General features: G+C 40.2%; 1 protein-coding gene and 1 long non-coding RNA gene across 2 annotated transcripts in view; one reads left to right on the top strand and one right to left on the bottom strand.

Moving 5' to 3' along the window:
• hcn1 (hyperpolarization activated cyclic nucleotide-gated potassium channel 1) overlaps positions 1 to 17,308 on the top strand; it is an 83,899-nt gene extending 66,591 nt beyond the window's left edge. Inside the window, exons 7-8 of the mRNA XM_084383888.1 lie at positions 6,457 to 6,621; positions 15,460 to 17,308. Of these exons, the coding sequence (XP_084240014.1) occupies positions 6,457 to 6,621; positions 15,460 to 16,568 (1,274 nt within the window). The 3' untranslated portion in view covers positions 16,569 to 17,308. The remainder of the gene's footprint in view (positions 1 to 6,456; positions 6,622 to 15,459) is intronic.
• LOC311275031 lies at positions 683 to 2,797 on the bottom strand. Its single transcript, XR_014624813.1, has 4 exons — positions 2,716 to 2,797; positions 2,456 to 2,599; positions 1,744 to 1,823; positions 683 to 1,321 (listed from the first exon to the last, which is right to left on the bottom strand). It is a non-coding gene; the product is annotated as an uncharacterized lncRNA (long non-coding RNA).
• Positions 17,309 to 27,451: the final 10,143 nt, after the last annotated feature.

A 27,451-nucleotide genomic window follows, 5' to 3' on the forward strand; every position in this document is an offset into this window, starting at 1 on the left:
GTAATCACTCCTGGGCCACCGTGAATGGGATTACATATTGGTACCACACAGCTCTGTAGTGAAGTCACTGTGAGGCTATGGGACTAATAGAGTGTAATGCTAGGACAATGACAGACAGAGGATGAAAATCCCTTGTGGGCTTGAATGTCTTAGTCATGTGGGACTTCCTCTCTCCTCAGTCCCAGCCATGGGAGGAGGAGGCGAAGGGGAGGGGGAGCCGGTTGCCATGAGAGTACGTGACACATGAAGTGATGGCAAATTATCCGCGATGCTCCTGGGGTCACCTTTGATGCTTTGTGGCGAGGAAACAGACACGTGTCAAACCGTATCATGGGAAGTGTTGACAGGGCCGTGACGTAGACACACAAACACACCTTAGAATACACACAACTGTCTTTCAGTGACAGTGGCAATGTTAAAATATCAATCCATTGCTACCTGCCAGGGACAGAGCAGGGCAAAGTGAAGCAGCTAAAACATGTGCTTACAGGAGACATATGCTCATTTTCAGGTTCATAACTTTATTTTGGGTTACTACTAGAATAGGTTTACATGCTTTAATGCTCAAAAAACACATACATTTTCTCATACTGTCCAATGCAGCAGCTCTGTCTTCACCCTCTCGCTGTTTTAGCTCCTGTCTCTTTAAGGCCCCCCCCCCCGAATACCCAGTCTCCTCTGATTGGTCAGCTCACACACGCCTGACCCAGCACCGCTAACAACAACAGAGCAGCTGTGCTAAATCAATTCTTAAGTGCCAAACTAGCTGCCAGTCATAAATTATGTAAATGTATGACATGCTGGCGTGTTGTGATGAAGTCACGGAATTGAAGGCAGGACTACCAACGAGGCGTTTCAGGAGCAGTGTTTTCTGTGGGAGAGAGGAGCGTCTGTAGGTGCAGACTTTGACCTTTTTAGCTTTCAAGATATTTTTACACTCACAAGATCCTTTATAATATGCTGAAGGAAAGGAGAAAAACAAAAAGGCATATAAAGTCTCCTTTTAAAGTAAAAACAACTTCTCCTGTAGCTCAGGAGGTAGAGTGTCGGAAGGTCCTCCCGCTGCACGTCAAAGTATCCCTGAGCAAGACACTGAACCCCAAATTGCCCCTGATGAGCAGGTCGGCACCTTGCATGGCAGCCTCCGTCATCAGTGTATGAATGTGTGTGTGAATGGGTGAATGTGACAAGTGTCGTAAAGCGCTTGAGTGGTCAGTGGACTGGAAAAAGCGCTATAGAAATGCAATTTACCACCCCCCCCAGCATTTCCATGTGGTATTATTGTTGTCCTTGTTGGCTCCCGTTTTCCTCAGGGTAGCATCTATAACACAGGACAAAAGGGAGTTTATGCCTTCTTTTAGTCTACAATGGAGATATGAAAAAAAACAGATGCTGCCAGCCTGACTGGAACGCCAGTCAGCTTTTATTTTTCCCGGGAGATTTCGTACCCGGTGGCCATCAAAATTGCATAGATACAGCGAGGTTTATAGTGAACTAATCTATGATCTAGAGCCATTACATCGTGCAATATTGGCAGTTTAGATGCTTTGAATACTTCAGACCTAATTCATAAGTAAGAGTCAACTCATCAGTTTCTCGAATAGCCTACTTGGACGACCTCATTCTACCCCACTCTTAGCAGTGACACTTGGATATTTGCATGTTGAAACAAAGTAGGAGTATAGCCGAACATTATGCTGTATGATGTATGTATATAGTGTTAAAACAGCTAAAAATACAGACCTTCTGTCTGGCTGTGAGCTCTGTCAGCGTGATGCTTTCATGTTCTTAAACAATCACTCACAACTGGAGTTCGCTGTAGCCTGGCAGAATGAATTAGCACAGTTTGAGAGTGTTATTCCAACAGAGGAAAGCAATAGATGGAAGAAAAAAAATCTCCCACTGTTGCATGTGCCATAAATGTACTGCTGGTAACAAAATTCAGTTATGTGGCGGTGTGGCTACCTGACAAGGCAATCAAAGCATAAATATGCTTTCTGAGAATAAGCAGAGCATGCACGGCTCGTAAAACTGCAGGAACGGGGGAAATTGTCGACCACTAGCACAGAGGCATGCGGTTTGATTCCCAGTATTTCAGGTTACATTCACAGGCGGGATAGCTGGCAAGAGTTGCCAACCGTGTGGCTTTAGTGGGGACTCCTGCACTGTAGAAGTTGACTGCAGTTTTAAATAAAAGTAAGGAAACCAATTACCTCAGAATTACCAAGTAAAGTAAGGTAGACTGTTAGATTAAAGTTGTATAAGGTAAAGAGTTTTAACAACAGGTAGAAGACAGGTAACTTAGCTTAGCAAGAAGATTGGTAGCAGGGGGAAACAGCTAGCTTGGCTTTGTCCAATCACTAACTTAACATTTTATATTCCAGTTCAGAATTTTAAAAGTAACAAGTCACGATTTTACACATTTAACTTTTTTATTAGTGTTTTTTTTTTTTACCTTCTTACAAAGCCAGACTTCCCGCTATTTCAGGCTTACTGCCTCGTGGCTCCAGTGGCACAGTTTTCGCGAGGACCCAAACGCAGAAACGCATGGCAGGCAGACAGGATTCAGGAACTAAAAGCGAGCTTTAATAAACAAAAGCTGAAACCAAGAATCCAGGAAAACCAAAAATGAGCCAAAAGGACAAAAACACAAAGCAGGAACAAAAGCAAAGTACAAATCAATGAAAACACAAGGAACAAAGAACTAGAACATACCATGAGGTCAAACAGAGAAACACTGGAGGACGCTGTGCTGGAACACAGGAGAAAACAGAACGATCTGACAAAGACAAGAGGGAGCACTAAGACTACACACACACACACACACACACACACACACTAACGAGGGGATGAGGTGCAGGTGGAGTGAGGCGGGGGGAGGACAGGTGAGGGAAAGGAACGGAAAAACACTGGAAGGAGGGAAATCACACAGTGGGAGGAACTGAAAAGCAACACACGACACGTGAGGGACCACTTTCAAAATAAAACAGGAAATAACAGAAGAATGACATCCAGCTTTATATTTAGCGTACAAACAGTGAGAGCGCTATCAATCTTCTCATCTGTTTCTCAGCAAGAAAGCAAATAAACATTTCCCAAAATGTCCAAAAAGTTTTGTTTTAATACATATATTTTTTGTATCGTGTGGAACAATCAACCACTTCCAGGTTTTCAGTTCATATTTACTTGTTAACAGACTCTTTTCACGGCGGACATTTTGACTTGTTAAATCAGAAAAATGCACAGGTGTGACCGATAACGTCCTGGTAACGTTTTCAAGCTTGGTTCACCGAACACAAAATGTACGTGGACCGTTAGCAAGGCGACCGCTGCAGCTCCGCGCTTCCGCTGTAATCGGTGAAACTGGCTTCAACAGGTGTGAGAGCAGCGGTATACAAGACTCTAGCTGTTTTCACTTTTGCAATCTTGATCGGCCTGTCTGTGTGGTTGCTTTCAAACTTTATCTGGCTTACTGTAGTTGAAGTTTCCAATTGCTGTGCTCGGTCCAAAAAGACGTAAGACATAATTGGAGAACAGCAGATGCCGCACAGTAGCTTACCTTGGCACGACGTCCTCACTCAGAATTTAATTGCGCTGGCTGCATCTGTATTAGGGAACAGTTCCCAATATGAACTTTAATGATAAAACGGTAATTAGGAGCCTGTGGTGCTTGAGGGACAAGTTCATTTTAACTAGTTTCAAAGCTGTACATGGAATCGGTCCAGATTTGGAGCCATGGCAGGCAGCGATTGGGGCGGCATCAGTTGTTTTCAGCTCACACAAACACGCCACAGGTTTATCACTGTCAGCTCCAGTGATTATGATAATAATAGACTTTATTTCTATAGTGTCTTTGTATCTGCTTCTGTTTCTCCCCCTTTCTGAAATCACAATACACAGATTTTCTCGGTCTCCTGTTTGCGTATCTCCCGTGTGTTAACAGAGGTACCACTTATAGGGAGCTTCTCCATTATAACAGCTCTAACACCTTATTCACACCCACAGCTTGAGCGTGTTGCTCTCACACCTTGCACACTCTCGCTGCGCTCTGCTCTATTTTCATGACAGCTCATGGCACGGCCAAGCAAGCTCACACCCTGACAAGTTAACATTTAACGATTTAATGAAGATGGAAGTCGTGTCGAGGTTGGACGAAAGTGCAAACGTGGGCGGGGGTTGAGCGGTGTTGGCAGTTGAGCAGGATTGAGCGGAAAACATGGGAAGTTTATACTTAGAGACGACGGGTACGGAAAGATAAAGAGAAGACAGAATAGAGGGCGGGTAGATAGATTGTGCACTTTCAGCCGTGTGTCACCGATACATGAAAACACAGAGGAGATCAGACACTGTGATTGTCAGCAGCAGCACACATATTTGTTTATTTACTGCTAGAAATAAGATGCTCAGATGTGGAAATACAAGTCATTTTTCACATCTTTTCGCAAATATTCCATCTGAGATTAAGTTTCCCGAACAAATGATGCATAAAAATCATCCAGTTTAATCACTGTGTGACAGAAAGTGGGTTTGAGTCGGTTGATATTGACATCAGAAGTGAAACAAGTCTTTTGGTCATTAAAATTTGAGGCTGAATCAGAAGCATGACCTTTTCCTCCCAACATGAGGTCTGTTTGCAATCATGTAATTGCCGTTGAAAAGATTTTAGTACTAATGAGTATTAGCAATAATAAGCCCCCTACTCAGAGAAAATGTTCTGACATATATTCACATCCTCGTAATTAAGTGGGCTGAATTGATCTTGGCATGGCGGGTCAGAGTGGGGTCCACGAGTTTGGGTTGGTTCTCTCTTTTTCCTCTCAAAGCCTCCCTACCGACTCATTTTGGCATTTCAATACGAGAGCCAAACTTTCTTCTTCAGTAGCATTTCTACTCTGAGACGTGACTGTAGATTTATTATCCACTAACCTTAACAGGGCCCAGTCCTGTGTGTGGTATATTGATAACGATGTTGAAAAGCACATTTACTCAAACTTTGAGATTCTTTATGGTACTTATTAGTTCCAACTTATCCTACTTTCCTACTGTACTACATTTCAGAGGCTAGCAATAGGGGCCTCTTGCCATGTAAGGACATCTATGAGTTGTAACATATATTTCCCTTCTGAACGTCTCAGGTGGTTTAATTTGCTGGTAAAATTATAGAATATTTCACAAAAGATTTTCTTGTTCAAATTACAAATTTACAAATGTGTGCGGCAACACTGTTTTTTCCCTCCTTTCCTGCTTTATTCATCATCTCACAACAGCTCAGATTAATCTTGTGACCTCCAATTTGGGAACCACTGGTCCAAACTATCAAACAGTATAGCTAGTAGTGAAAACTAGCTCTGCCTCAACTAGCTACAACAGCAAAATGGTTCACATGCAGAACAAATCCCCTCTTCACCCTCTTTGCCTCCTCCATCAGGGGGGTTCTTCTACTTTTGCAGTGAAGAGTTTCCAGTTAGCATCAGTTGTTCCACCCGAAAACAATGTATCTTCCTGTTTTTGCAATGGTGGACTCAAATCCTTTGTGTGTAATTCGACCTTCAAATTCAGCCCCAGTCAGAGTAGCATCGTAAAAGCAAGACTTAAAAAGAACAAATCTACAATCATGTTTTACAGCCGTTACACTGTATTCACTTTTGAATAAGTTAAAGCTAAAAAGTTGACTAGAAGTTTAAACGCAGGGGTTTAACTGTTTAACTGTATTTTTTGGTGTTGGTTTAAAAATGGTGTTTTTCTTTTGCCTTTGTTTGTGAAGCACTTTTGTCAACTCGTGTTCTTTAAATGTGCTGTAGAAATACATTTCTTCCTCTACTGATGACAAGAATGAAAGCTGTAACTACAGTATGATACTTATTGTATTTTTTATTGAGGTTTTTAATCATATAGATTATTTACACGTGTTGATCACAGGCAGGTATCCCACAGGACGATTTGTCATCTGTAACCTCAGTAATCTAATGTGTATAGTGTTTTATACAAGAGAAAGAAGATGCGTGTCTCGTCATGATCTGACGTGACGGTTCCTACTGTTCTCCACACAAAGCACCGTGTTCTCTTCATGTAAGAAAGCCACGGTGACTGAGCACAATACAGGAATGCTATGTAACCATACTCCTGTTCAGTTTTACATTACATCTGAGAAGTGATGCATTGATGCAGTGATGCCCGCAGCGAGGCTCACTACTGTATCGCATTATGGGACCATTAGCTCTCTGCTGCACGATGAATTATCTTGGTATAATGCAAGTGACAGCGCCGCTGATGGCGCTCCTCATTTTATTTACACTCGCATTAGCTTCTGCTGCTGTACCTTTTGTACTCCTGCTTCATCAATATGGTAATCTGTATTGTAATTACTGGGATGAGTTCCTTAATGTCCCTCTGCAGTCTCCACGTCGGCTACTGTTTCTTCACTTTTTGTTTTCCTGTCTCTCCCCTGTCACACAGAGATCTGTCTGCTCACCAAGGGCAGACGAACTGCGAGCGTGCGAGCAGACACCTACTGTCGACTCTTCTCCCTCTCTGTCGACCATTTCAATGAGGTGCTAGAGGAGTACCCCATGATGCGACGCGCCTTCGAAACCGTCGCCATCGACCGATTGGACCGCATCGGTAAGACGTGCCTACGACTAACTCTTGCCCTGTCTGATTGGTCGAACCTCTTGCCTGTCATCGTGCCTTGTCGTCTTGTCTTTATCAGTATTCGTTTGCCTTCTTTCTTCATTAAAGCATTGTGTCCGCCATCTTGTGCTGCATGACCTGTATGCTATCTTTTCTTGTTTTTTCTTTAACTTCCCGTCTCTTTGTCTTTAATAACATTAAGGAGAATTTGTTGTAACCAGCATTAATCCTTCTAAAGAACCAAAGTAGAGTTTTGTGGTTGGATTAACTGGAAGGCAGTGCATGTCGCTGTCCGGGAGGGAGTCAGTTCGCCCCCTCGTTGGTTTGGTGTTGACCCCCCACTGGATGCCAGCGAGTGGATGGAAGCTAACCTCACATGCATGTGTGTCTGGCCCTCTTTCCACTCATCTGCACTCCTGGGTATGAGCAGCACCCCACCCCATATCAAGAGTTCTCCAAAATCAACCAGACTCTGTGAAAAAAAAAAAAAAAACAGAGAGCGGGGCCAGGTGACGTCAGGGAGTTGTTTCAGGCTCTAACGTCCCCACGTCCATCAGTTTCAGCTATACCCCCATCGACAATGCTTCCTTATTTCAAGTCTTATAGATTTATAGAAGATCTTGGCCTTGACATTATTGACGAAATAGAAGAAGAAGTGATAATGATTCAGACACACATGGATCTGTTTGAAAAAGGGGCACATGTATGTAATGCAAACAGGGCAATAATTGGTTGCATTGACCCTCATGTTGCACAGTCTCCCACTCCTCCGTTAGCAGTCTGCTCTCATTCTTTGATTGGAACTGGCACATTGTTAATTAAACATGCAGAATTTCATATGATTATATTATTATTACGTTAAGTGTTGGATCATTTTTTAATAGACATAAGTAGAACGTATGTCTTTGTCTTTGCTTATGTTTTGCTGCATTAGTTATATGTATCTTTTTAAATGAATATATGGATAATACAGGGCTGGGCAATATGTCAACATTATATCATTATCGTGATATGACTCTAGACTTTGATTATGGATATCATGATGTGGCATAAGTGTTTTCTTTTCTTGGTTGACGTAGTGATGTAATTTTCTGAACTAATCAGACTGTTCTACTTGTACTAATACTTGCCTTTACCCACTTAGTCATTATATCCTAACTATTTATCTTAATTTATCAAAAATGTCATTGTGTTAATAGGTTAAAAATAATATGTTAAATGTGAAAGTACCAATAGTCATCACAACAATATTGTTGCAATAGTATTTTGTCAAAAGTATTGTGATATTTACATATATATATATTTCTGTCGCTCAGTCTGAGCATTAATGAAGTGCTTTTGAGAAGATTTTGATAAATTGTGTTATTATTTTAAAGTCATATCGCCCAGCCCTAATATAATAAGAATTCAGCACATTTCATGGAGAGAGAAACATTTAGGCACACTTTGTTACATTTCATGTGGACATGTCAGTGTTTGTATAATGAGTTTCATTATTTGTTTCAGGTCCCACTATAGATACTTTAAGATCTTGTCTTACCCAACCCATGTTTATTAGAAAATAAGATAGTAAACCTATAAAAAATGTACTTGAAAAAAGGCAGGTACAGATTCATAACGTAAAGTAAAGTATCAACACGTGAATAGCACGTAGCTCTGCTACCGGACACCATCAGTGTGGCAATATAGCAGAATCTTGTGTTAACACCACGCTGCGTCTTACGTCTGTGGCAATCCTAATATAGCTGTGCTTTGAATATACCGATTGCAGTGTACAAGTTTGGATTTGGATTTAGATGTTATAGTAGTCCCAGAGAAAGATTTGTTTTCACAGCCACTTCAGTACAGAGACACAGTTGTAAACACAGCAGCATACAGATGAAGACAGTGTATAAAGTCTCCTTAAAGTTAATTTAACCTATTTTTAAATAAAACATAAAAATAAGGTGACTGTAACGTCTCTAAACCCTTTTAGTTATGATCTAAGTCCTGAGGGAATTTCTTATGATACATTAAAGGAGCTTAAAATTCCAGATAAGCGTGTTAATAGCATTTTCCACCTGTGTAAGGCTTGTTCCTGAATCAGCAGACAGTTAAGCTAATTTATCAAGTGTAGCCTCTGTATTTAGTTTTTTTTGTAAAAGCCTTTATGAAATGCAGGTGGATGCTCTTGGAGACAATCAATATTTGTTATTGAGGCGAAAATTAATTGTTTGACGCAGTCCTGCTGTTTTATAGAAACAGCTACAGCTAGTTATTTTTTTGCGCAGGAAGAAATTAAATTTGTTAGATAAAGCACGTTTTGAAATTAATTACGGTTCATATCATTAACTTTAATGGCATCATCATCAATTAGCCAAACTCTCTCAGTGTGTTGCCGCCGGCTTTACCAATAAATCTGCCTTCTTGTCAACCAACTGATAACACTAGGTGATTTGTTTTCATTTCAACCTAATGAGAAAACGATATCACTTGAATACAAAACTGTAGTTGGTTTTGCATAATGACAGTGTGCCAATGTTGTCTCATATCAGTGGTTAAGCTTATAGTCTGTATCTACTTGTCTGTTATTGTTGTTTTTGTTTGTCGTGGCTTTGTATTTGTGCATTATTTTTGCCTGGCACGGGCACATCAATATTTAAATTAACCATTGAAATAGACACTGTAGTGTCAGGTAAGCAAGCAACAAGCAATGAACACTAGATTTGGAAGAAGACCGCTGATGTGTGTCGCTGTTGAGACAACCTTTTCTCCTCAGAATTACGTTTAGATGCAACTATAATTCAGGTCAGGTTGCATAATCAAAATATATGACCAAACATATCGACGCATTTTAATCAACTACAGTAACTGACCACATCAGGTGGTGGAAAGTAACTAAGTACATTTACTCAAGAACTGTATTTAAAGCAACATCACGTAGCATCATGTCATAACAATGTTATGTGTTAAAAAACTTGTATGTTAAAGTAAACATGTATGTAAAGCTGTGATCTACCCTCTCACTGAGGCTACATACAGAAACAAGTGATGGGGGGCGGAGTCAAATTATTCTGAAGCTGTTATTTTGAGGTAAAGCAGTTACATAATGTTGCTTTAATTATAGCGTTGAGGTACTTGTTCCATTTTCTGCTACTTTATACTTCTACTCCACTACAGTTCAGAGGCAAGTATTGTACTTTTTACTCCACTACGTTTATTTGACAACTGAAGTTACTAGTTGCTTTTCAGATTGAGATAATCAACAATTAAATTATGCAATATTACTGATTAAGATCAGTATTTATAATCCAATAATACACTCAATTTTATTCTGAAATGTACCATTCTGAATTTTGAGTACTTTTACTTTTGATTTAAGTAGAAATCTGCTATCACTACTTTTACTTGACTACAAGATCTGAATACTTTCTCTATTGCATTGCAAATAAATTTTACATAAATCTGCCAGATGTTTACCATCAGTGTTTATTGTTACACTATCTGCTCAAGGCAACTGAGGCACGGTTAAGGTATGGTTAGGGTAATGCAAATAAAACTACTTTTCATAAGGGACACAAACCTCCATCTAAAGCTTCTTACTCCACCCACCCGGACGTCAACACCAACACTTGTCCCTGTGGTGTCCGAATGTCTCACTACGTTTTGCACTGGACCTGAACACGTACTGTGATGTACTTGCATAATGAGCGTACTTCAAAGGAGACAAGGTTGTTCTATTAGACAATCATAAATTAAAAAACAAATAAAAACATAATCTTTATTTGCCCTGCAGTGAAGTGTATGGATTTGTGCCCTTCACAACATACTGTATGCCTTTTGGCCTCAACAGTCCAAATCTACATTTGCCCTTTTTATGAGAGCTACCAGACCACACCATTGGATCCATCCTTTCAGACTAACCATGAAGGGGGTTTTGTCTCATACGAGGGAAGATACTTTGTCATGATCCGTGCTGGTTGTATCGTTTCTATATATGAACTGCATTTGGTTACATGCTTGTCTTGCTCTAAAAAAGGAAAGAAAAATAGTAACCATGCTTTGAAACCAATAACGTGTTGCACATTTGACATTATCTTTTATCTATCTAAAAATTATTTGACCAGGAGTCCGTCTTGAGACGAGCACATCTCGTTTTCAAGAGTGTCCTGGCCGACGAGTAGGCATCAGGTAAACACTTTATTCCAATTCCAATATTCGATCAGGGACAAATTGACCTGTAGAGGCTTGCTAAATGGATCCGGTCTCAAATTCATCCTCCAAGAGTTTGACCTCTTGCTGAAGGTTACATTAACTGTTTAATTCAAAGTCACCCACACCAGTCCTGCAGATGTTTTGATGGACACATTCAAAATGTCAGAAAACTAAGACAATCAAAGAAACAAAAGATATCTCATTCAGTGTCACATGCCATGTTTATTTTGTAACAGACTCTCACAGAATAATCAACTGGATTATGAACACATGCACAGCTCTATTTTTATTTAATCTTTGAATTCTTCGTTCAAAGTTTATTCACAAGTGAAATCATGTCTGCAGATTAGTAAAAACTTTACTAATGCAATGCCACATACACTTTATGTCACATGCAGAAATCCCATTTCATTATTTATTCATGTTTTCACCAATAGAAAAAAAAAACAAGTTTGTTTCTGATTGTCTGACTTTAAGTATGAATTCTGTCTTTTGTGTTAATAATCTGGGAAAAAAAACTGGCATTAAACAAAGGACAGTTAATCTCATGTTTAGACACAGAGCTACAGTGATGTTAGTTGACCACATGAGGAGGGCAAAGGTTTATATACTCCATTAAGAATCATTTTCTCACACACATTTACACCAGATATTCTCTGTAAAATAAGGTTTTATAAACAATGTTTTATTGAAAAACCCACAACAAAAAAGAAAAAAACATTTCCTGCAGTGACTTACTCATTTCAGATTATTGGTGAAATTTTTTATCAAATTACAATGTATCATTTCTCTGTTAAGCCTTGAATGCATCTCAGAATTTGTGTATTTTATTGTTTTTTTTGTTTTTTTTAAACACAGCCTTCATTATTTCTATGGTGTTTGTTAACATTATGATGTTGGTGTTTTGTGTTTTTCTTGGTCTTTATTTGTTTATTTGCGTGTTAGTTGGCTTTCAGACTGTTTTATAACAACTATGTTTTGGATTTCAGATATGAGTTGATTACTGTGTTACTATTTTTTTAAATGATCATTGAAGTTTATATGTTATAGTAAAATTGTAATTAATCTAACTTGAAATGGTGATTCAACTCATATTTGATCAATATTATTTCAATTTAACCCAACTTTTGTTGTAAAATGACTGTAGTGTTAACATTTCTTTATGTTTTTCTTTGTTTTCATTTTGCTTTTAGGGGACAATATTTTTATCCTCTAAGAATGTCTCATAGTCAGACAAAGATCAGGAAAATCACATTTTGCAGACATGTTGAAAAATGACCACTGGCATTCGTTGAAAAAGCAGTCCAGAATATTTTTAATAGAATATATAATATTTAATATACAGTTAAGTGTCTATTGAATTCGTTCTCTATGAGTTCCATCAGTAGAGATATGCACTGTAAAAGTGCAGACCAGTGTTTTAAGATAGATGCATAGATAAATAATATAATCTGATATTGTGGTGTTGGTGTTGTTCCTGGAACATCATAATTAATGTTGCTCCAGGGCCATCATTGAAACTGAAAAAAAGAAGAAGAAAAAGACCGGAAATATGTACATGGCAGAAGTTATCCTCTGTAACAAGTTTGAAAAGTTGTGTAAGGGTATATTTTTAACCTAAACCATGTTTTCTAAACCTAACCTAGTATTTTTGTTGCTTAAACGTAGCCAATTATATTTGTTTGTGCCTAAACCTAACCAAGTATGTTTGTTGCCTAAACCTAACCAAGTATGTTTGTTGCCTAAACCTAACCAAGTATATTTGTTGCCTAAACATAACCAGGAATATTTTTTTGTCTAAACCTGACCAAGTATTTTCAATTCAATATGCTTTATTGGCATGAATGTAACAGTGTACAATTCGTAAAATCACGAAAGTATATAAAGTAAAGTATATATAAAATAAGTTAAAGTATATCTGTTGCCTAAACCTAACAGAGTATTTTGTTGCCTAAACCTAATCTAGTATTTTTGTTGCCTAAACCTAACCAATTATATTTGTTTGTGCCTAAACCTAACCAAGAATATTTGTTGTGTAAACCTAACCAAGTATTTTTGTTGCCTAAACCTAACCAAAAATATTTGTTGCCTCAACCTAACCAAGTATATTTGCTGCCTAAACCTAAGCAATTATATTTGTTTGTGCCTAAACCTAACCAAGTACTTTGTTGTCTAAGCCTAACCAAGAATATTTATTGTCTAAACCTAACCAATATTTGTTGCCTAAACCTAACCAAGAATATTTGTTGCCTAAACCTAACCAAGTATTTTTGTTGTCTAAACCGAACCAAGTATTTTGTTGCCTAAGCCTAACAGAGAATATTTGTTTGTCTAAACCTAACCAAGTATATTTGTTGCCTAAACCTAACCAAGTTTATCTGTTTTTGTGCCAACCTAACCAAGTATTTTTGTTGCTTAAACCTGACCAAGTATGTCACAAGTGGGATACAAACTCCGGTCTCCTACGTAAGGGTCACAATGGATTGCTCAAAAAGCAACTTTTGTTGATTATCGTCATTAGAAATGATGGTCCTGGAACAACATTAATTGTGATGTTCTAGGAACAACACTGATACAATGATATCAGATATTCAGACAGACAGACAGACAGACATGGAACATAGTTGCTATAGCCATCGTTTAGCATAGATAAATAGCCACTTTCTAGGAAAAGTGAAGTGAATTGATTTGCTTATCAAAAGAACTTAAATTTAACTGTATAACTGTGTAGATATAACTCTAAAAGACTGTTATATTCTCAAATAAGTGTCTATCTTTTGCACACCCAACAAAGAGGATAAAATGTCAGAAAGAGCGATAAGAGGATGAGTGAAATAAGGAGAGGACAGAAGAATGTAGAGGGGCAGCAGGAACAGAAACAGATAAGACAGGCAGCACATCATTTTCCTTTTAAAATGGACGAAATTTCTCACACTGACGAATACCTGTTGCCCTGCCATCCAACAGTATTAATACTCCTGTGTCAAACTACCAGCGGTCATTCAGATCCTCGCAGGTATGACTTGGAGAAATAATGAAAATGTGTTGTCCCCTCCAATCTACAGAGTTTAACCCCGTCATCTTTAAAAATGCAATAACAGCATTCTTGTAAGTTAACAGTAGTGAGTCTTATATGTGGTGCTAGTTTTAGCCTTTAACCACCCAACCCTGTAGTGACTGTCGCAGTCTAAATGAACAATGTCAAATGGAGGACTTGATTCTGAGAAATGGCTGCAAAACACAACATCAGTCCATGTTCAGCTGTGAGAGTCTTGTCTTATAGCTGAATGCATGGCTTGTTGGCAGCCTTGAGTGGAGAGGAAGCCGTCCAGCGAATGCCGCTCAACTGTAAACTCGGCGCAGAAATCTTCAGCCCTCAAGGACAGGGCTTAATGATTGATTGACTCGAGCTTTCAGCACACTAAAAGTCAACTCTGTCTTCTTTATAACGCTCCGCAGCCTGTCGATACACAAGGCCAACAGTAATTACGGGAAACACATCCTCTAAATAAATTTGAACGCAGTCATTCAAAGTAAAGATGTTAAATTGATCTTTGGCGTTATTATTGTCAAATGTGGCAGTTCTTTCTACGAAAGAACAGTTTCAAGACGTCTTTCATGCTCTTAGCACCACTTAGCATTTTACCACAGTTTTGCTCCTAAACTCCCAAAGCCACAAAAGAGGCTGGTGTTTAAAGAAGCCATCTGTCAAGCTTTTTTTTTATCACGGTGCATGACTTGTGACAGGCTGAGACACATTTACAGGCCTGTGGGCTCAAAATGCCCTTTATAGTGCATAAATATAGCATGTTGTTTACTGTATTACGGAAAAAATGCACAATTATTACTTAAGTTTGCAGGCAAATTCTGTACTTTAAACATTTTGAACAAATCTCCATAGACTTCCATTTAGATTTTAATAATAAAGATAACAGCACTCTGTGGTGAAATGAGTTAAGTTTAGTTCTCCATAAGGATATTTAATGTATAACTACACAATCTGTTCCCCTTCAGAGTGTTAGGAGTAGATCTTTGTGTCTTTCTTTGCTTGTTTTTATTGACAGCTTGTTCATGAAATTTAAAAAAAAAAAAGGTTATTCTAAGTGTCCTTGTGATGTCTTTTAGCAGAGTTGTCATTGTGATTAAAATAGAACGTGGCTTTAAATTTATTCTTAGAGCTTAGAAAAGAAAAACTGTCCAGTAGCGTGATCTGTGGGTACAACTCATCAGTATTCTTCTGTGTTTCATTGTCCACATCAGCACCTTCACAGTCTACGCTATCACGTCACACTTTCAGTAATCTTTGTCTCCTTATGTGTCCTTCACTCCTTTCAAACTGTATATTTCCCATAGTCATTACCATTCAATGTCCTTCAAACTTTATATTTAATATGACAGATCTTAGCGGATATGAAAAGATGCAGCTTGTAAGATTGAAAGAGTTGATAAATTAAGTGGAATCAAGAAGAGAAAAGCTCTTCAATTGGTGCCAGAACAATGTGCTAAAATCTTCCTGCTAGAACATACAAGCTGCATCTTTATCATCACTGTCCTGAATCCCTTTTCCTGTGGTTTAGGGCAACCAAAGTTTGCCATGGCTTTATGTGCTCACCTCTCCTGACTGCACCCCAACAGGGAAGAAGAACTCCTTGCTGCTGCAGAAGTTCCAGAAGGATCTGAACGCCGGCGTTTTCAACACGCAGGAGAACGAGATATTGAAGCAGATTATCCGTCAGGACAGGGAGATGGTGATGATGGTGGACCGCAAGCAGTCAGTCACCGGGATGAACTCAACACCAATGTCAGGAAACTCCATCATTAACTCACCAGCCCAGCCGCCCTTCCCCACTGCCTTCAGCACCAATCAGCTCCAGCAGGCCTCCATACCCATGACCTACAGCGCTTCAGCTATTGCCAATGCTACTGCTGCCCGCATGATGCCAGCCGCTGCCGCTGCTGCGGCTGCAGCGCAGGGGGTCTACCCTGCACCCAGTCTTTCCCACGGCAGCCTGAATTCTTCCTTAACCAACCCACAGCAGCAAGGAGCCATCATGTCGCCCTGCTCCTTTACGGCTGCCATGTGTAGTCCGCCTGTGCAGACCCCTCTGGCCGGCCGGAGCTTCCAGTACGGCTCGCGCACAGGCTCCCAGCTGTCACTTATCCAGCAGCCCATTGCCCAACCATCTCTATCCGCACAGCAGCAGCTTGCCCAGCAGCCTGCTGGGTCGGCCGCAGCCGCAGCTTCTGCATCGCAGCCGCAGCAGCAGCCGTCGCCTCAGCAGCAGCAGCAGGTCCCCTCTCCTCAGCGGGGAGACCTCCAGAAGAGCACACAGGCTCTCCAGTCAGGCAGCTTGAGTCGAGATGTGAGACACTTATCTGCCTCCCAACCATCACTGCCACACGACACATCTCTGGGGCCCAGAGCACACCCAGCCTCAGGAGACTCTCTGGCCTCCATCGTGCCACCACCAACGGCGGCAGCAGCAGCAATCCAGGGGATGAATCTGCAGAGCGGCATCCGCACCACAGTGCCCCAGCGGGTCAATCTATTCCGCCAGATGTCGTCAGGAGCGTTGCCTCCGGTGCGCTCGGCAGCGGCAGCAGCGGCGGCGGCGGCAGTGGCAGCAGCATCATCATCATCATCCTCGACCCAGCACAGGGAATCCCCCGGATCTAGGAGAGATTCTGTCCTGAGCAGTACAGAGACTGAGCAAGACAAAATGCGTTTTGCATCAAATTTATGATCCCATTTTTCCCCTTTTCAGTTTTTTTAAACTTAAATATGTTTCAATTCATTTTTAAAAATGGAGATACAACAAAAGAGATAAAAGTGAGGGACTTCAACATTTTTGTTTCTCTCCGACTTTCTTCTAAAATAACCTCATAGAAATCCTGTACATACAAGCCCTTGTATTATATTTTAGACACATTGTCTCCCTAAACTTAAGAATGTATATTATACAGATACATCTCTCTTTTCTTTTGCGTTACATATATATCTATATATATTTATATATCTATATATAGATATATACATATGTGTGTATATATACTGCTGTATGTATGCGTGTGTGAGAGTGTGTGTGGGTGTGTGCATGTGACCGCGTGTGTAAAATCCAACTAGAATATTTGGCAATGGCAATTTAAAAGCTGTAGTATAAACATGAGTCTTCCTTTCTGACAAATATAAAGAATTATATACAATGTACGAAGTTTTTTTTATTTTATTTCATTTTGCTTTCTTTTTTTTTTTTGCTTTGTGTTTTTTTTTTTTTAACTGGAATGCATTGTGGATTCTGACGACGACTATTGCTTTTTCTTTTCTTTTCACTTTTTTCCTTTTTACCACTGAAGAAGAGACAAATTATCTTCTCCTATTAAGCAGCTTTAGGCACCACTGTGGAATAATACATGCAAGCAACTCTGACAAATAATCTCCAAAAGCACACACACACACACACACACACACACACACACACACACACACACGAAAGAAAGAAAATCTCACTCTGAATTTTCCTGAACTCTCATTTCAGAAATCAACACAGATACTGTAACTAAGTGTTATGTTGCTCTCAGCAACAAAAGTACAGTCTGCCGAGCCTCTATATCCCCACAGCGGCTCACATTCAAACCATGACAGTGTTATGGGTCCAAAGGGAATAGATAATAGAAATGCTGCTTTCTCTGTTTGTTTTGAGGAGAATGGATTGTGGAGAAAGTCGTGGATGGATGCTATTGTTTTCTATTTCTAATTTCAGATGGCTGAGATGTTATGTAATGTTGCTTAAAAATTCTGTGTATATTTATAATATTTATAAACTAAAGATTATCACCATTATGCAATAGACTGTGACATAAAGATTACCTATATGTGTGCTGTAAATAGTTTTGTAGAGCTAGTATTTACAGATACTGTGTGGTGCATTCTCTATCATAACAATGTCTTACTTCTATCAGGAACCTGGATATCATCTATATGCGACAAAGGTTAAGTGACAAAATACACGATGTTTCATAAGAGATGAGCAAACCTTAATGCAAGAGCTAGCACTACTTGATGCTGGGAGACGCCTGATCGGAGGACATTTAAGAATCCCTATTTCTCTCTGTAGACTAATCCTAATCCTACTGTGGTTTTTGATTTCACATCAAGTGATCAAACACAATATTTAACTACAATTCACAACTTCATTTGAGAGTAAATGTTTCCTTTCTATCACCTCATTTCCCAAAAGCTCCTGAGGATCATTTTAAAAATGATTCCCTGCTTTATGACTTGCTGATGCACCAAAATGAGGCTCTTTTTTTTTTTTTTTAACTACAATTTAATTCCGTTTTTGCGCACATGCTTCTTGAGTTAAACTGTACTGTACTCTGTCATATCACACCGACTGTAGTTGAAGAGCCTGGCACGACATCTTCCACACATATGTTGCAGGTTACAGGTGCAATATGTAAGAATTTTTGTTGAGAACATAAAAAAATGAGCAAAAATTATCTGTAAAGTTGAAAGTTGAAGTTAGCATGCTAACCAGTTCGCCCCGGCCCAGCCTGGTTTAAAGCTCCAGTACTAGGGGTGTTAAAACCAACACTCCCCTGGTGCTCCGAGCTCCCAGTCTGAACGGCTAGATGCAGGGCTAACCGAGCTAACTGGCTAAGCTACATCTACAGTTAGCTGGTGATATCGTCCCATTCTTGTGAACGTGCTATCTCGAGAATGCCTTGTGGGAATTCCCTCAAATTTGGCGCGTATATTCACATGGACTCAAGGATGAACTGAGTAGATTTTGGCGGTCAAAGGTCAAGGTTACTGTGATCACATGATGTCCCATTCTTGTGAACATGTTATCTGGGAAACGCCTTGTGGGAATTTCTTCAAATTTGGAAGAAATGTCCACTTGGAGTCAAGAACGAACTGATTAGAAAACACATTTTTGGCCATTACTCAATTTATATGATGAGTATGACAAAGAATTTACACAAAAGTCTAGTGGGATAAGATGATGAAGTTCTGAGTATAAATTGGACAGGTGGCCAGTTCTTACATATTGCACCTTTAAAGGTATCCAGTCACTCCCATGTGCAGGAGGGGGGACATTTCACAGAGAGGCTGCAAGTCAGAAAAAGAAATGCTGGTTTGCATTAAGGTTTCTGTCTCATGTAAATCCATTATGTGGGCTTAGCTACTCGAAACTGACCGGGGAAGCAAGGTCAGGCCAGAATATTGTGACTCTATCAAAAAAGGATCAGAGCTATTTGGAATATTTTAATCTTGCAATAACCAATGACTCAGCTCAAATAAGCCAGCTACCACGGCTTACAGGCCACTTCCCTGCACACGCAGAGGATTGTCATTGCGCACAAGACCTTCCTTTCTTCCTTCCTCTCAAAAGCATTCTCACGTCAGCCGTGCAGAATTTTCTATTTCGGAGTCATAGTTTTCATGGCGACTGCGTATCCCATCAGTTTGAAGTGACTAAGCCCCTTAGAGATACCGTTTTAAAAAGATTACAAGTCTTCGCTACAGATTGTGTCGATAGTGTACCAATACAGTCAACCCACCAAATGTCATGAAAGCATGCACTGTCACAAATACTTAAAAAGATACTATCTCAAAGATGTTGACGTTAAATGTAATGTTAGATTATGTTTTGTTCATTGTCTGTCTGCCTAGACGTTATTATCTGTGTGTGAACAGAAGCATCGACTTTTCACATGGACATTTCTTAAGTATTTGTGCCTAAACTATAGCCATGTTCCATCCTTTGTTACGAGTGTGAGCTTGGTGCATTCTGGGGGAGGGGGAGGGCGGGGGCACTTCTGCACACGGCTGCGCATTCATTCTTACTATACTCTATGTGTTCTATATGTCTCAGTGTTTTTAGACAGGAAAGGAGTAAGCAATGATGATGGCCAAACGTCTCAGTTGATCCAATTGGTATCTTTACTTACAATGTGAACTTCTAGAGGCAGGTTTTTTCTAACATTGTCAGTCAAGCTATATAGGATATTTAATGAGGTTGTGTACAGTTTAACAGAAGAAAAAAAAGAAGTGCAATCTTTAGCAGTAATATCACGCTCAACGAGACATTGTACAAATTTGGAGCACCTTTATACCTTTCTTTGTAGCTAGCCACTGATGTTTGGGGTCGAATATTGATGTGCGGAAGGAAACTGGCCAAAGCAAAACATTCATTGTCTTTGTTTTAAATTGCACTTTCTGATTTACTAATAAAGACAGATTCTTTCAGCTAGGTTTAGATGTTGGAAGGAGCGAGAAAGGGAGCGATATCCCCGAGAATTTGTGCTGCCCTGATCCTGTATGAGGTTGGAAATGAGGGGGGGGAGATGTTCCATTTACAACGAAGAGCGCTTAATCGTGAATATGCCATAGTGTATAGGAACTAGTACACAGTCGAGATGGATAGCAGCACTGTTAGTTTGTGCTGTTTTTGATACTTGCCTTTGGAGGGAGAGCTTCCCAACTATGTGCTTTTTTCACTATCACAACAAAACATACTGGAATGGGCATTAATGGTGATGTACAACACAAACTAATGAGCTTACATATTAGCAGTATAGAGACTCTCAACAAACCAGCACATATATTTGTATATTTCTTTTTTTGTTTGTTCTTTTGTTGGTTTGAGAAAAAAAATATAAAATATGAAGAGATGCAAAAAGAACTGAGAATAATGCCCAGAGAGGACAAACCAAATGTTCGTTTGGTTTACCACAGGTTTCATATGTTTACTGATGATGTGCGCAGTGGAGAGAGGGGCAGAAGCTACACGACGAGCTGCTCGGTCCTCTTAAAGCCCACTCACATGGTCATTGTTCAGCTCATTTATGTAATCCAAGGCTTAGACAATATCAGTTGGTTACTTGATACAGATGAAAGAAAGATTAATGTAAACTTTCTTACAACAATATGCAGACAAACAGTGTTTGTCAAAAAATCTTTTTGATTTTTTTTTTTGTTTATTTTGTTTGTAAATAATAAACCTTTAAAATATAGAAAATAAACGACATATTGTCATCTAAAAAAAAACCAGCGTGTGTGTCGTTCTATTGTCAAACTGCGTGTGAATGAATGAGCTCATTTACAGTTTGATCGAGGGAGAGAATGGAGATTTCAGAGATGAAGCAGTGATGGAGAGGGTCGTAGAGTATTCAGGAATGGCGTCTGTCAGCAGTTACAGGCCGGGTGAAAAATCGGTCTATGTGGCCACCAGGGATTTCCATTCATTACCTACAAATCCAGTTATCAGTCATGAAGTCATCATACAGAAGACAGATCTCTCTCTAAGACTGTTCTCATAGATAGGACAAGTTACACAATGCAGGCAAACTAACAAAGCCTTGCTCATATTAAAGGGTAAGGGAATAATCAACTACTCATTTTGTCTATTAAATGTCAGAAAATAGTGAAAAATGTCCAAGCTGACATCTTCACGTGTCTCCTTTTGTCCAACTACCTGCAGAAAACCCAATAATATCAGTTTAGTAACATATGTGACAAAGAAAAGAATCAAACATATGGGAAACTAGCTAGCTAATATTTTACATTATTGATTAAACAATCGATTGATGGCCTAATCATTGCAGCTCACTGAACATGCAGGCAAAAATCAATACAGCTTTAAAGGGTAACTCCAACAATTTTACACATTTTAGTGTGTTAACAGGTCTTGAGGAGTAGTATGAAGCCTTTTGCGGCTCCAGAGGAAGCTGCATGTACTCACTCAGTCACTCAGTGGCTAAGTTGCATTGTGGGTAATGTTGGCGGCAGCAGGTTTTGAAAAGAAGGAAGAAAAAAAATCGACATCTCTGGTTCTGCTGTATCGATTTTGATCATTCGTTTTTAAACTGTCCATAATGAGTCAAGCGAAGTTATTGGAGTCCAATGGTAAACCCGGTGCCTAAATTACCCACAATGCAACCTAGCCACCGAGTAACATCACTGGAGGCAATTTATCAGATTGCATGCAGCTTCCACTGGAGCCACAAATGGCTTTATACTACTCCCCAAGACCTGTCAACACACTTTAATGTGTAAAACTGATGGAGTGATGCTTGAAAGCTTTATTGATCTTTGCTTGCATGTTCAATGAGCTGCAATGATTCGTCCATGAATCAATTGACCAATAATACAAGCTGGTTCCAGTTTCCCAAATGTCTTGATTTGATGTTTTTCTTTGTCATATGTGTTGGTTAACTGATATTACTGAGTTTTCTGGTGGTAGTTGGACAAAAGGAGACGCTTGAAGACGTCAGCTTGGACTCTGTAATGGACATTTTTCATTATATCCTGACATTTAATAGACAAAATGAGCAGATGATCATTCAAGAAAATAATCTCTAGATTAATCAATTTACTTGCAGGTCGAATACAATGACATGATAACAATACAGCTATATCGTCATTTTATGCTGAGAATCATTTCTGTTCAAGATTTTAACACGCAGGTTAAACATGAACTTATATATGACACATATTCATACACATACAAAGCACATCAAACATAATCCTTAATTCAGATCTCAGTTAGCAGCAAACTGATTAGACTAAGATAAGATCTTTTATGATGTATTAAAGAATCCTTCAGGCTGTTGTGTTTAAATGTGGGGACCCTAAATCACCTGCTGGAGGTCAGGTGTTGGTATAATCTGTTTATAACATGTCCATATCCCACATTATAACATTTATAAATACATTTGTCAACAAATTTGAACGCGTCATCTCATCACAGCTCAAAGATTAACCTGCAAGCTTTTCTGTTTTCCCCTCTCAGTTGAAAACAGAGGTTGAGCACGGCTCAAATTGCCGATGCGGTTTGCGGTTACCTTTTGAAAGGCGGGCTCACAGGGGTTACGCCGGGGTGACGCATGCTTCAGTTGATCTGTCGCTGCAGAGAAACACTGCACTCAATTAGGCATTAATGCTTCATTAAATGTGAGTAATTGTAATGAGGGGACATTACATTTTTAGCACGTGTTTGTGTGATGACACTTGAGATGTGACAACCGAAGTTTGTCTGCAGAGACATCATCAAAGGTTCATCATCGTTACTTACCACCAAATTACCAGCCGAGCCATTATATTCAGAGTAATGTTGTTTTAATAGATATTGAGATTATACTGATATTTATATGATTCATGCCTTGAAAAAAAGAAAAAAAACAGACAAAACAGAATGTACTGTCTCTGTGCACAGTCAGTCATAAATCCGTGCAACAGAAGCTACTACTTTCACCCCAGATAACTTCGCATCCTCAGACATCAGGCTTACATGAGTCAGTTCAGGCCTGTTCCGGCTCTTTCTAGGGAGCTGTGATGTCAAACCAGGTTGTTATGAATACATTCGCAGGTCTAACTCCCGCGTCGCACCTGTCAACATCGTTAAAAGTCCCAGCACTCCTTCACCTGTCACTCCTTTTTCGTGCATCGTTCCCTGGCTAGGCTTTGCCCTCTCCCACAGGCCTGCATGCAAACAGCAAAGGATTAGTGGAAGGTTATCGCCTTTGGAAGATGACTGAAATAAGGTTACAGGCTTAGGTTTGACCCTCACTGATCCCGTAGTAACCTTAAGGTTGACAAATGTGTTTGAGGAAAAAAGAAAAGGGTGTATTTATAGACAATGTTGTTACCTTGATGCCTGAATTTAATGTTGCAGTGTATTCAGATAGTTGCATATTATCCACCTGTGTAGCAGTTTCAGCATTATACTGAGAAGAACATGCGCTTTAACCTTGGTATGACCATAAAATGACTTGTGACCTACAAATTAATATGCTTGTCCTTCAGTATGATGTTATCCTATGGATTCAATTATTTAGGATTGCATATCAAAGCATTTCATTTAACCTGCAGCACTGAGGTCAACAATCACATAAGGTACATTAAACCAAGGACAGTGTGGCACAGTGCAAAGTACAGAAGCTTTTCAGTGGAGACCAACACTATAAAAAAAAGAAATACACTGCGGACAGTTTTCCTCGACAAATCATTCATTTGGAATCTAATTACTTTCCTATTCAGATATATTCTAATAAATCTGTAGCACAAGTGGTCATACTTTATGATTTATCTGGCAAGAGGCTACCATTTATCAAGGGCTTAATGAGCTTGTCTGCTTACCCCACACCAGGTACTTTAATGGGCTTGGAGGCATTTCTATGTTTTATCCACTGCTGTGCTGCAGGGGGGCATATTTCTGCAACTCGGTAGAACAAATCGTGCTGCAAAAAGCCTTGCAACACCAAAGATACACAAAGTACAACCAGCACACAGCAGTTACAACAGCTGGAAGTGATGTTGGTCTGTTTGGTTTGCTGTGACCTTCAGTTTTCCCCTTTTCCCTGCAATTAAGTTGTGTTGACAATGCACATATTCAAGCGCTGCATTAAAGCTGTAATACATTTACTCTTGGACAAATACATAAGCCAAAACATAAAACCAGGTAGGTGAAGTTGATAACTCTGATCATCTCATTACAATCTAATCTTATGTCCCTGAACAATCCATCTCAAACCCATCAAGGCTTGGACACAGGACCTCTGGGGGCCTCCTGTGGGTGTCTGGCACCAGGGCCTTGTCTGCAGATCCTTTGAGTTGCCACATCCTTTTAAATCCTTTGGGTTGTAAGGTGGTGGCCTCCATGGCTCGGACTTGTTATGGCATGTTCCACAGATGCTCAAACACATTGCCTAAATTCAACCTCATATATTAAAGGTCCAGTTTTGTAAGAAAGTTGATTTTTGAGTCTTATTCCCAACTCGATGAATGCTGATGCTTTGAGATGGCGTCCCAACCCGACCTACGATCCCAAAGACGAGTTGAGAATGACACAAAAAACTCAAAATCGACTTTCTTACAACGTGGACCTTTAACGTTTCTGCAAACCACTGATACATCCACATTTGTTCATGTCATAGGCTACGTACCATATTGACAATTCTAACATTTATGACCTGACTGTTATATCAGGAGGTGGAGGGAATGGTGGTGGAGCTGAAGGGGGAGATGGCTGCCAGACCAGTGACCGCAGTTCAAGACTGTGTTTCAACATTTGAGGTATGGAACCACTGGATAATTTTGCCAAAGGACCATTGGCCTTTCAACAGTTGTAAGCATGACACCAGTATTTTTACCAGCTGCAATTGTGCCAACAAAAAACTGATATTTTTGACGAGAAGCAGGGACATCTTCAGCCGTTTTTGTGGCACCAAAACATGTATTTTTAAGCCAAAACATGATCTTTTCTATGTGGATTTTCTGCCTACACTTAACCAGACCATAACAGAAAATTGAACCTAAAGAAACAATAAGTATCAGCATATGAGTATTTTGCAGAAACGTACATTGCCATGATTTATTGTGGTGCATGGGTTGCCACGAAGTCCGTCTATACGCTTGAGGAACGTTAATATAATCTTACATGTTCTCCTTTTATCCTTGTCTGAAACATGCAATTAATTACCGCACACAACCACAACATTTGTTAGTTAACAGAAAGGCAGCCCCTTCAGTTTGTGTCTCGTTTGTCCCTGTGATCGAATTTCATCGGGCGAGTCGAATCAATGTCAGCTTAACTTCCTTCCCCTCCATTTCATTTCAAACAATCACCTCAAGACATTTGTAACATTAAGCACACATAGCGAGTGACTGTCCTCAGGTGCCCACGTAAGGTCACACCCAGCCAGAGTAATCCACAAGGTGATTCTAGAAATTAGTCATATTTATGCCGCTTTTCATGTCGACAGCGGCCCGGAGATTGATTGCGGGCTCGCTTCAGAGGGGCCACCTCATCTTCCGTCTGTTCCGCGGTCAGCCGTCGTGTTTCACATCCGATATTTCCCCGCCGTCCTGAGTCAGACTCATTTCGCTCGGTCAGTGTGTGTGTTTGTGCGTGTGTGCGTGTGTGTGTGCAGTTGTGTTTGCTCAGTATCTGTGCAAGCACTGATGAGATGCACGATGTCCCGGCCCGTTGGGTGAAAGCTTCCTGGGAGCCAAAACAGGATACTCTGATTAGAATGCACAGGCTGTCCTGCTGCTGTTTGGCCTCTTCCTCTGCTTCTGTGTCTCTGTCTGTGTCTGCCCACAGATCACACACACACACACACACACACACACACACACACACACACACAGCAGCCGTGCTGATGTACAACACCACAGGTAAAGTTCTCATTAACATGAATCTCACAGTGGAAAAAAAAGCTTCACAAAGCCGTGATTTATGTAAGGCTTGGTCCGTTTACATGCACTCAAAGGTCAGAGGTTATTATGCACCACAGTGAAAATGGAGTCATCTTATTACGCATCTTCTTCAAAGAGGGCACAGCAGGAGTGCCGCCTCCGCGCCCCGAGCTCGATATTGAAGTCTGTAGCAACAGAGAAGTCGATCAAGATTAGCTCTGTGAGGTCTCGGTCTGCCCTTCACGGGAGGCCGTTTTCAATGAGTCGATGTCGGCTCGCTTTTGGAATCCTTTCACCAACTTTCTTTGAAAACAGCATCCTCACAATGCCGCCTTTTGCATACTGTGATTTTTTTGGGAGGAGGATTCATTTGCATGTCATTGAAAAACATTTCACTGAATCTAACAATACAAGCCAAAGTTGGGCTGAAATGTGCATTTATTGTAATCACTTGAAGGTCAAATCTCTTGTGTTCGGCCACGATTGGAAAAACTTCAGTATGAGAGCCAAAGTTGGTTGCTTTGCTGCGGCCTCGGTCTCAGAAATGTGGTTAAAATATGTTCTACAGGTTGATGGAAACATGACAAACAGGGAAAAAAACTGCCATTCTTCCTCCCATTTGAGAAAATAAACAGTAACCAGCTAATGATTGATAATAAGTTGATCATTAAAGCTGTTATTGATTCATTTTCAGTTGGATGAACAATTGATTCTCTCAGTTCAGACTGCGTGCAGCAGCTCAGCTCTCCTCTGCTCCCACAGGGATCACACTGAAGACATGAGACATTTCCCCTCTCAAACAGGATGTTTTTTTTTTCCTCCTTTCTTGTTTTTGTTTCTTGCGTGTGGTACCCAGATGTGCTGTGAGTCACTTTAACCTTTCCCAAGCACCTCGCCTTCACATAGTTTAACCTCAGATATGACTGCTGGACGTCTGCGCTGACCTCACAGTAGAGGTCAGAGGCGTCTTGTTATCTTCTTACTCCCTCTCACAGACACGCGCTCTCTTTCTGTCCCTCACACACACACACACACACACACGCTCCATTTCTCCCCGAGCAAAAGCCTTCATATCTCCTGTGTTAGCAAAAAAAAAAAATCTGAAACCTGATTATCAGCAAAAGCTTTTGGAGAGTGTGGCCAGGAAAGAGGGGGACGGACACAAAGACACGGAAGATAAGCAGAGCAGCCCGAAAGTGACGTGACGTAAATTAAATGTTAATATTATTATTATATCAGCCACCGTGGCTCTTTACCAAGCGGCCCTTCATGGTGCCTCGCCTCCACCACTCAAACACCTATTGATGAACTGTCAGCAGACGCCGTTTGCCATCTCCTTCATGGAGCAAATCTTTTCCATTTCCATAATTACACTGGGAGGAGGATTTCGCCCAGTCCTGCATGTTTTTTCTGGTCAAAATT

The sequence above is a fragment of the Pagrus pagrus genome (assembly GCF_965226575.1).
Source record: "Pagrus pagrus genome assembly, chromosome: 19".
In the NCBI taxonomy this organism is placed as follows: Eukaryota; Metazoa; Chordata; class Actinopteri; order Spariformes; family Sparidae; genus Pagrus; species Pagrus pagrus.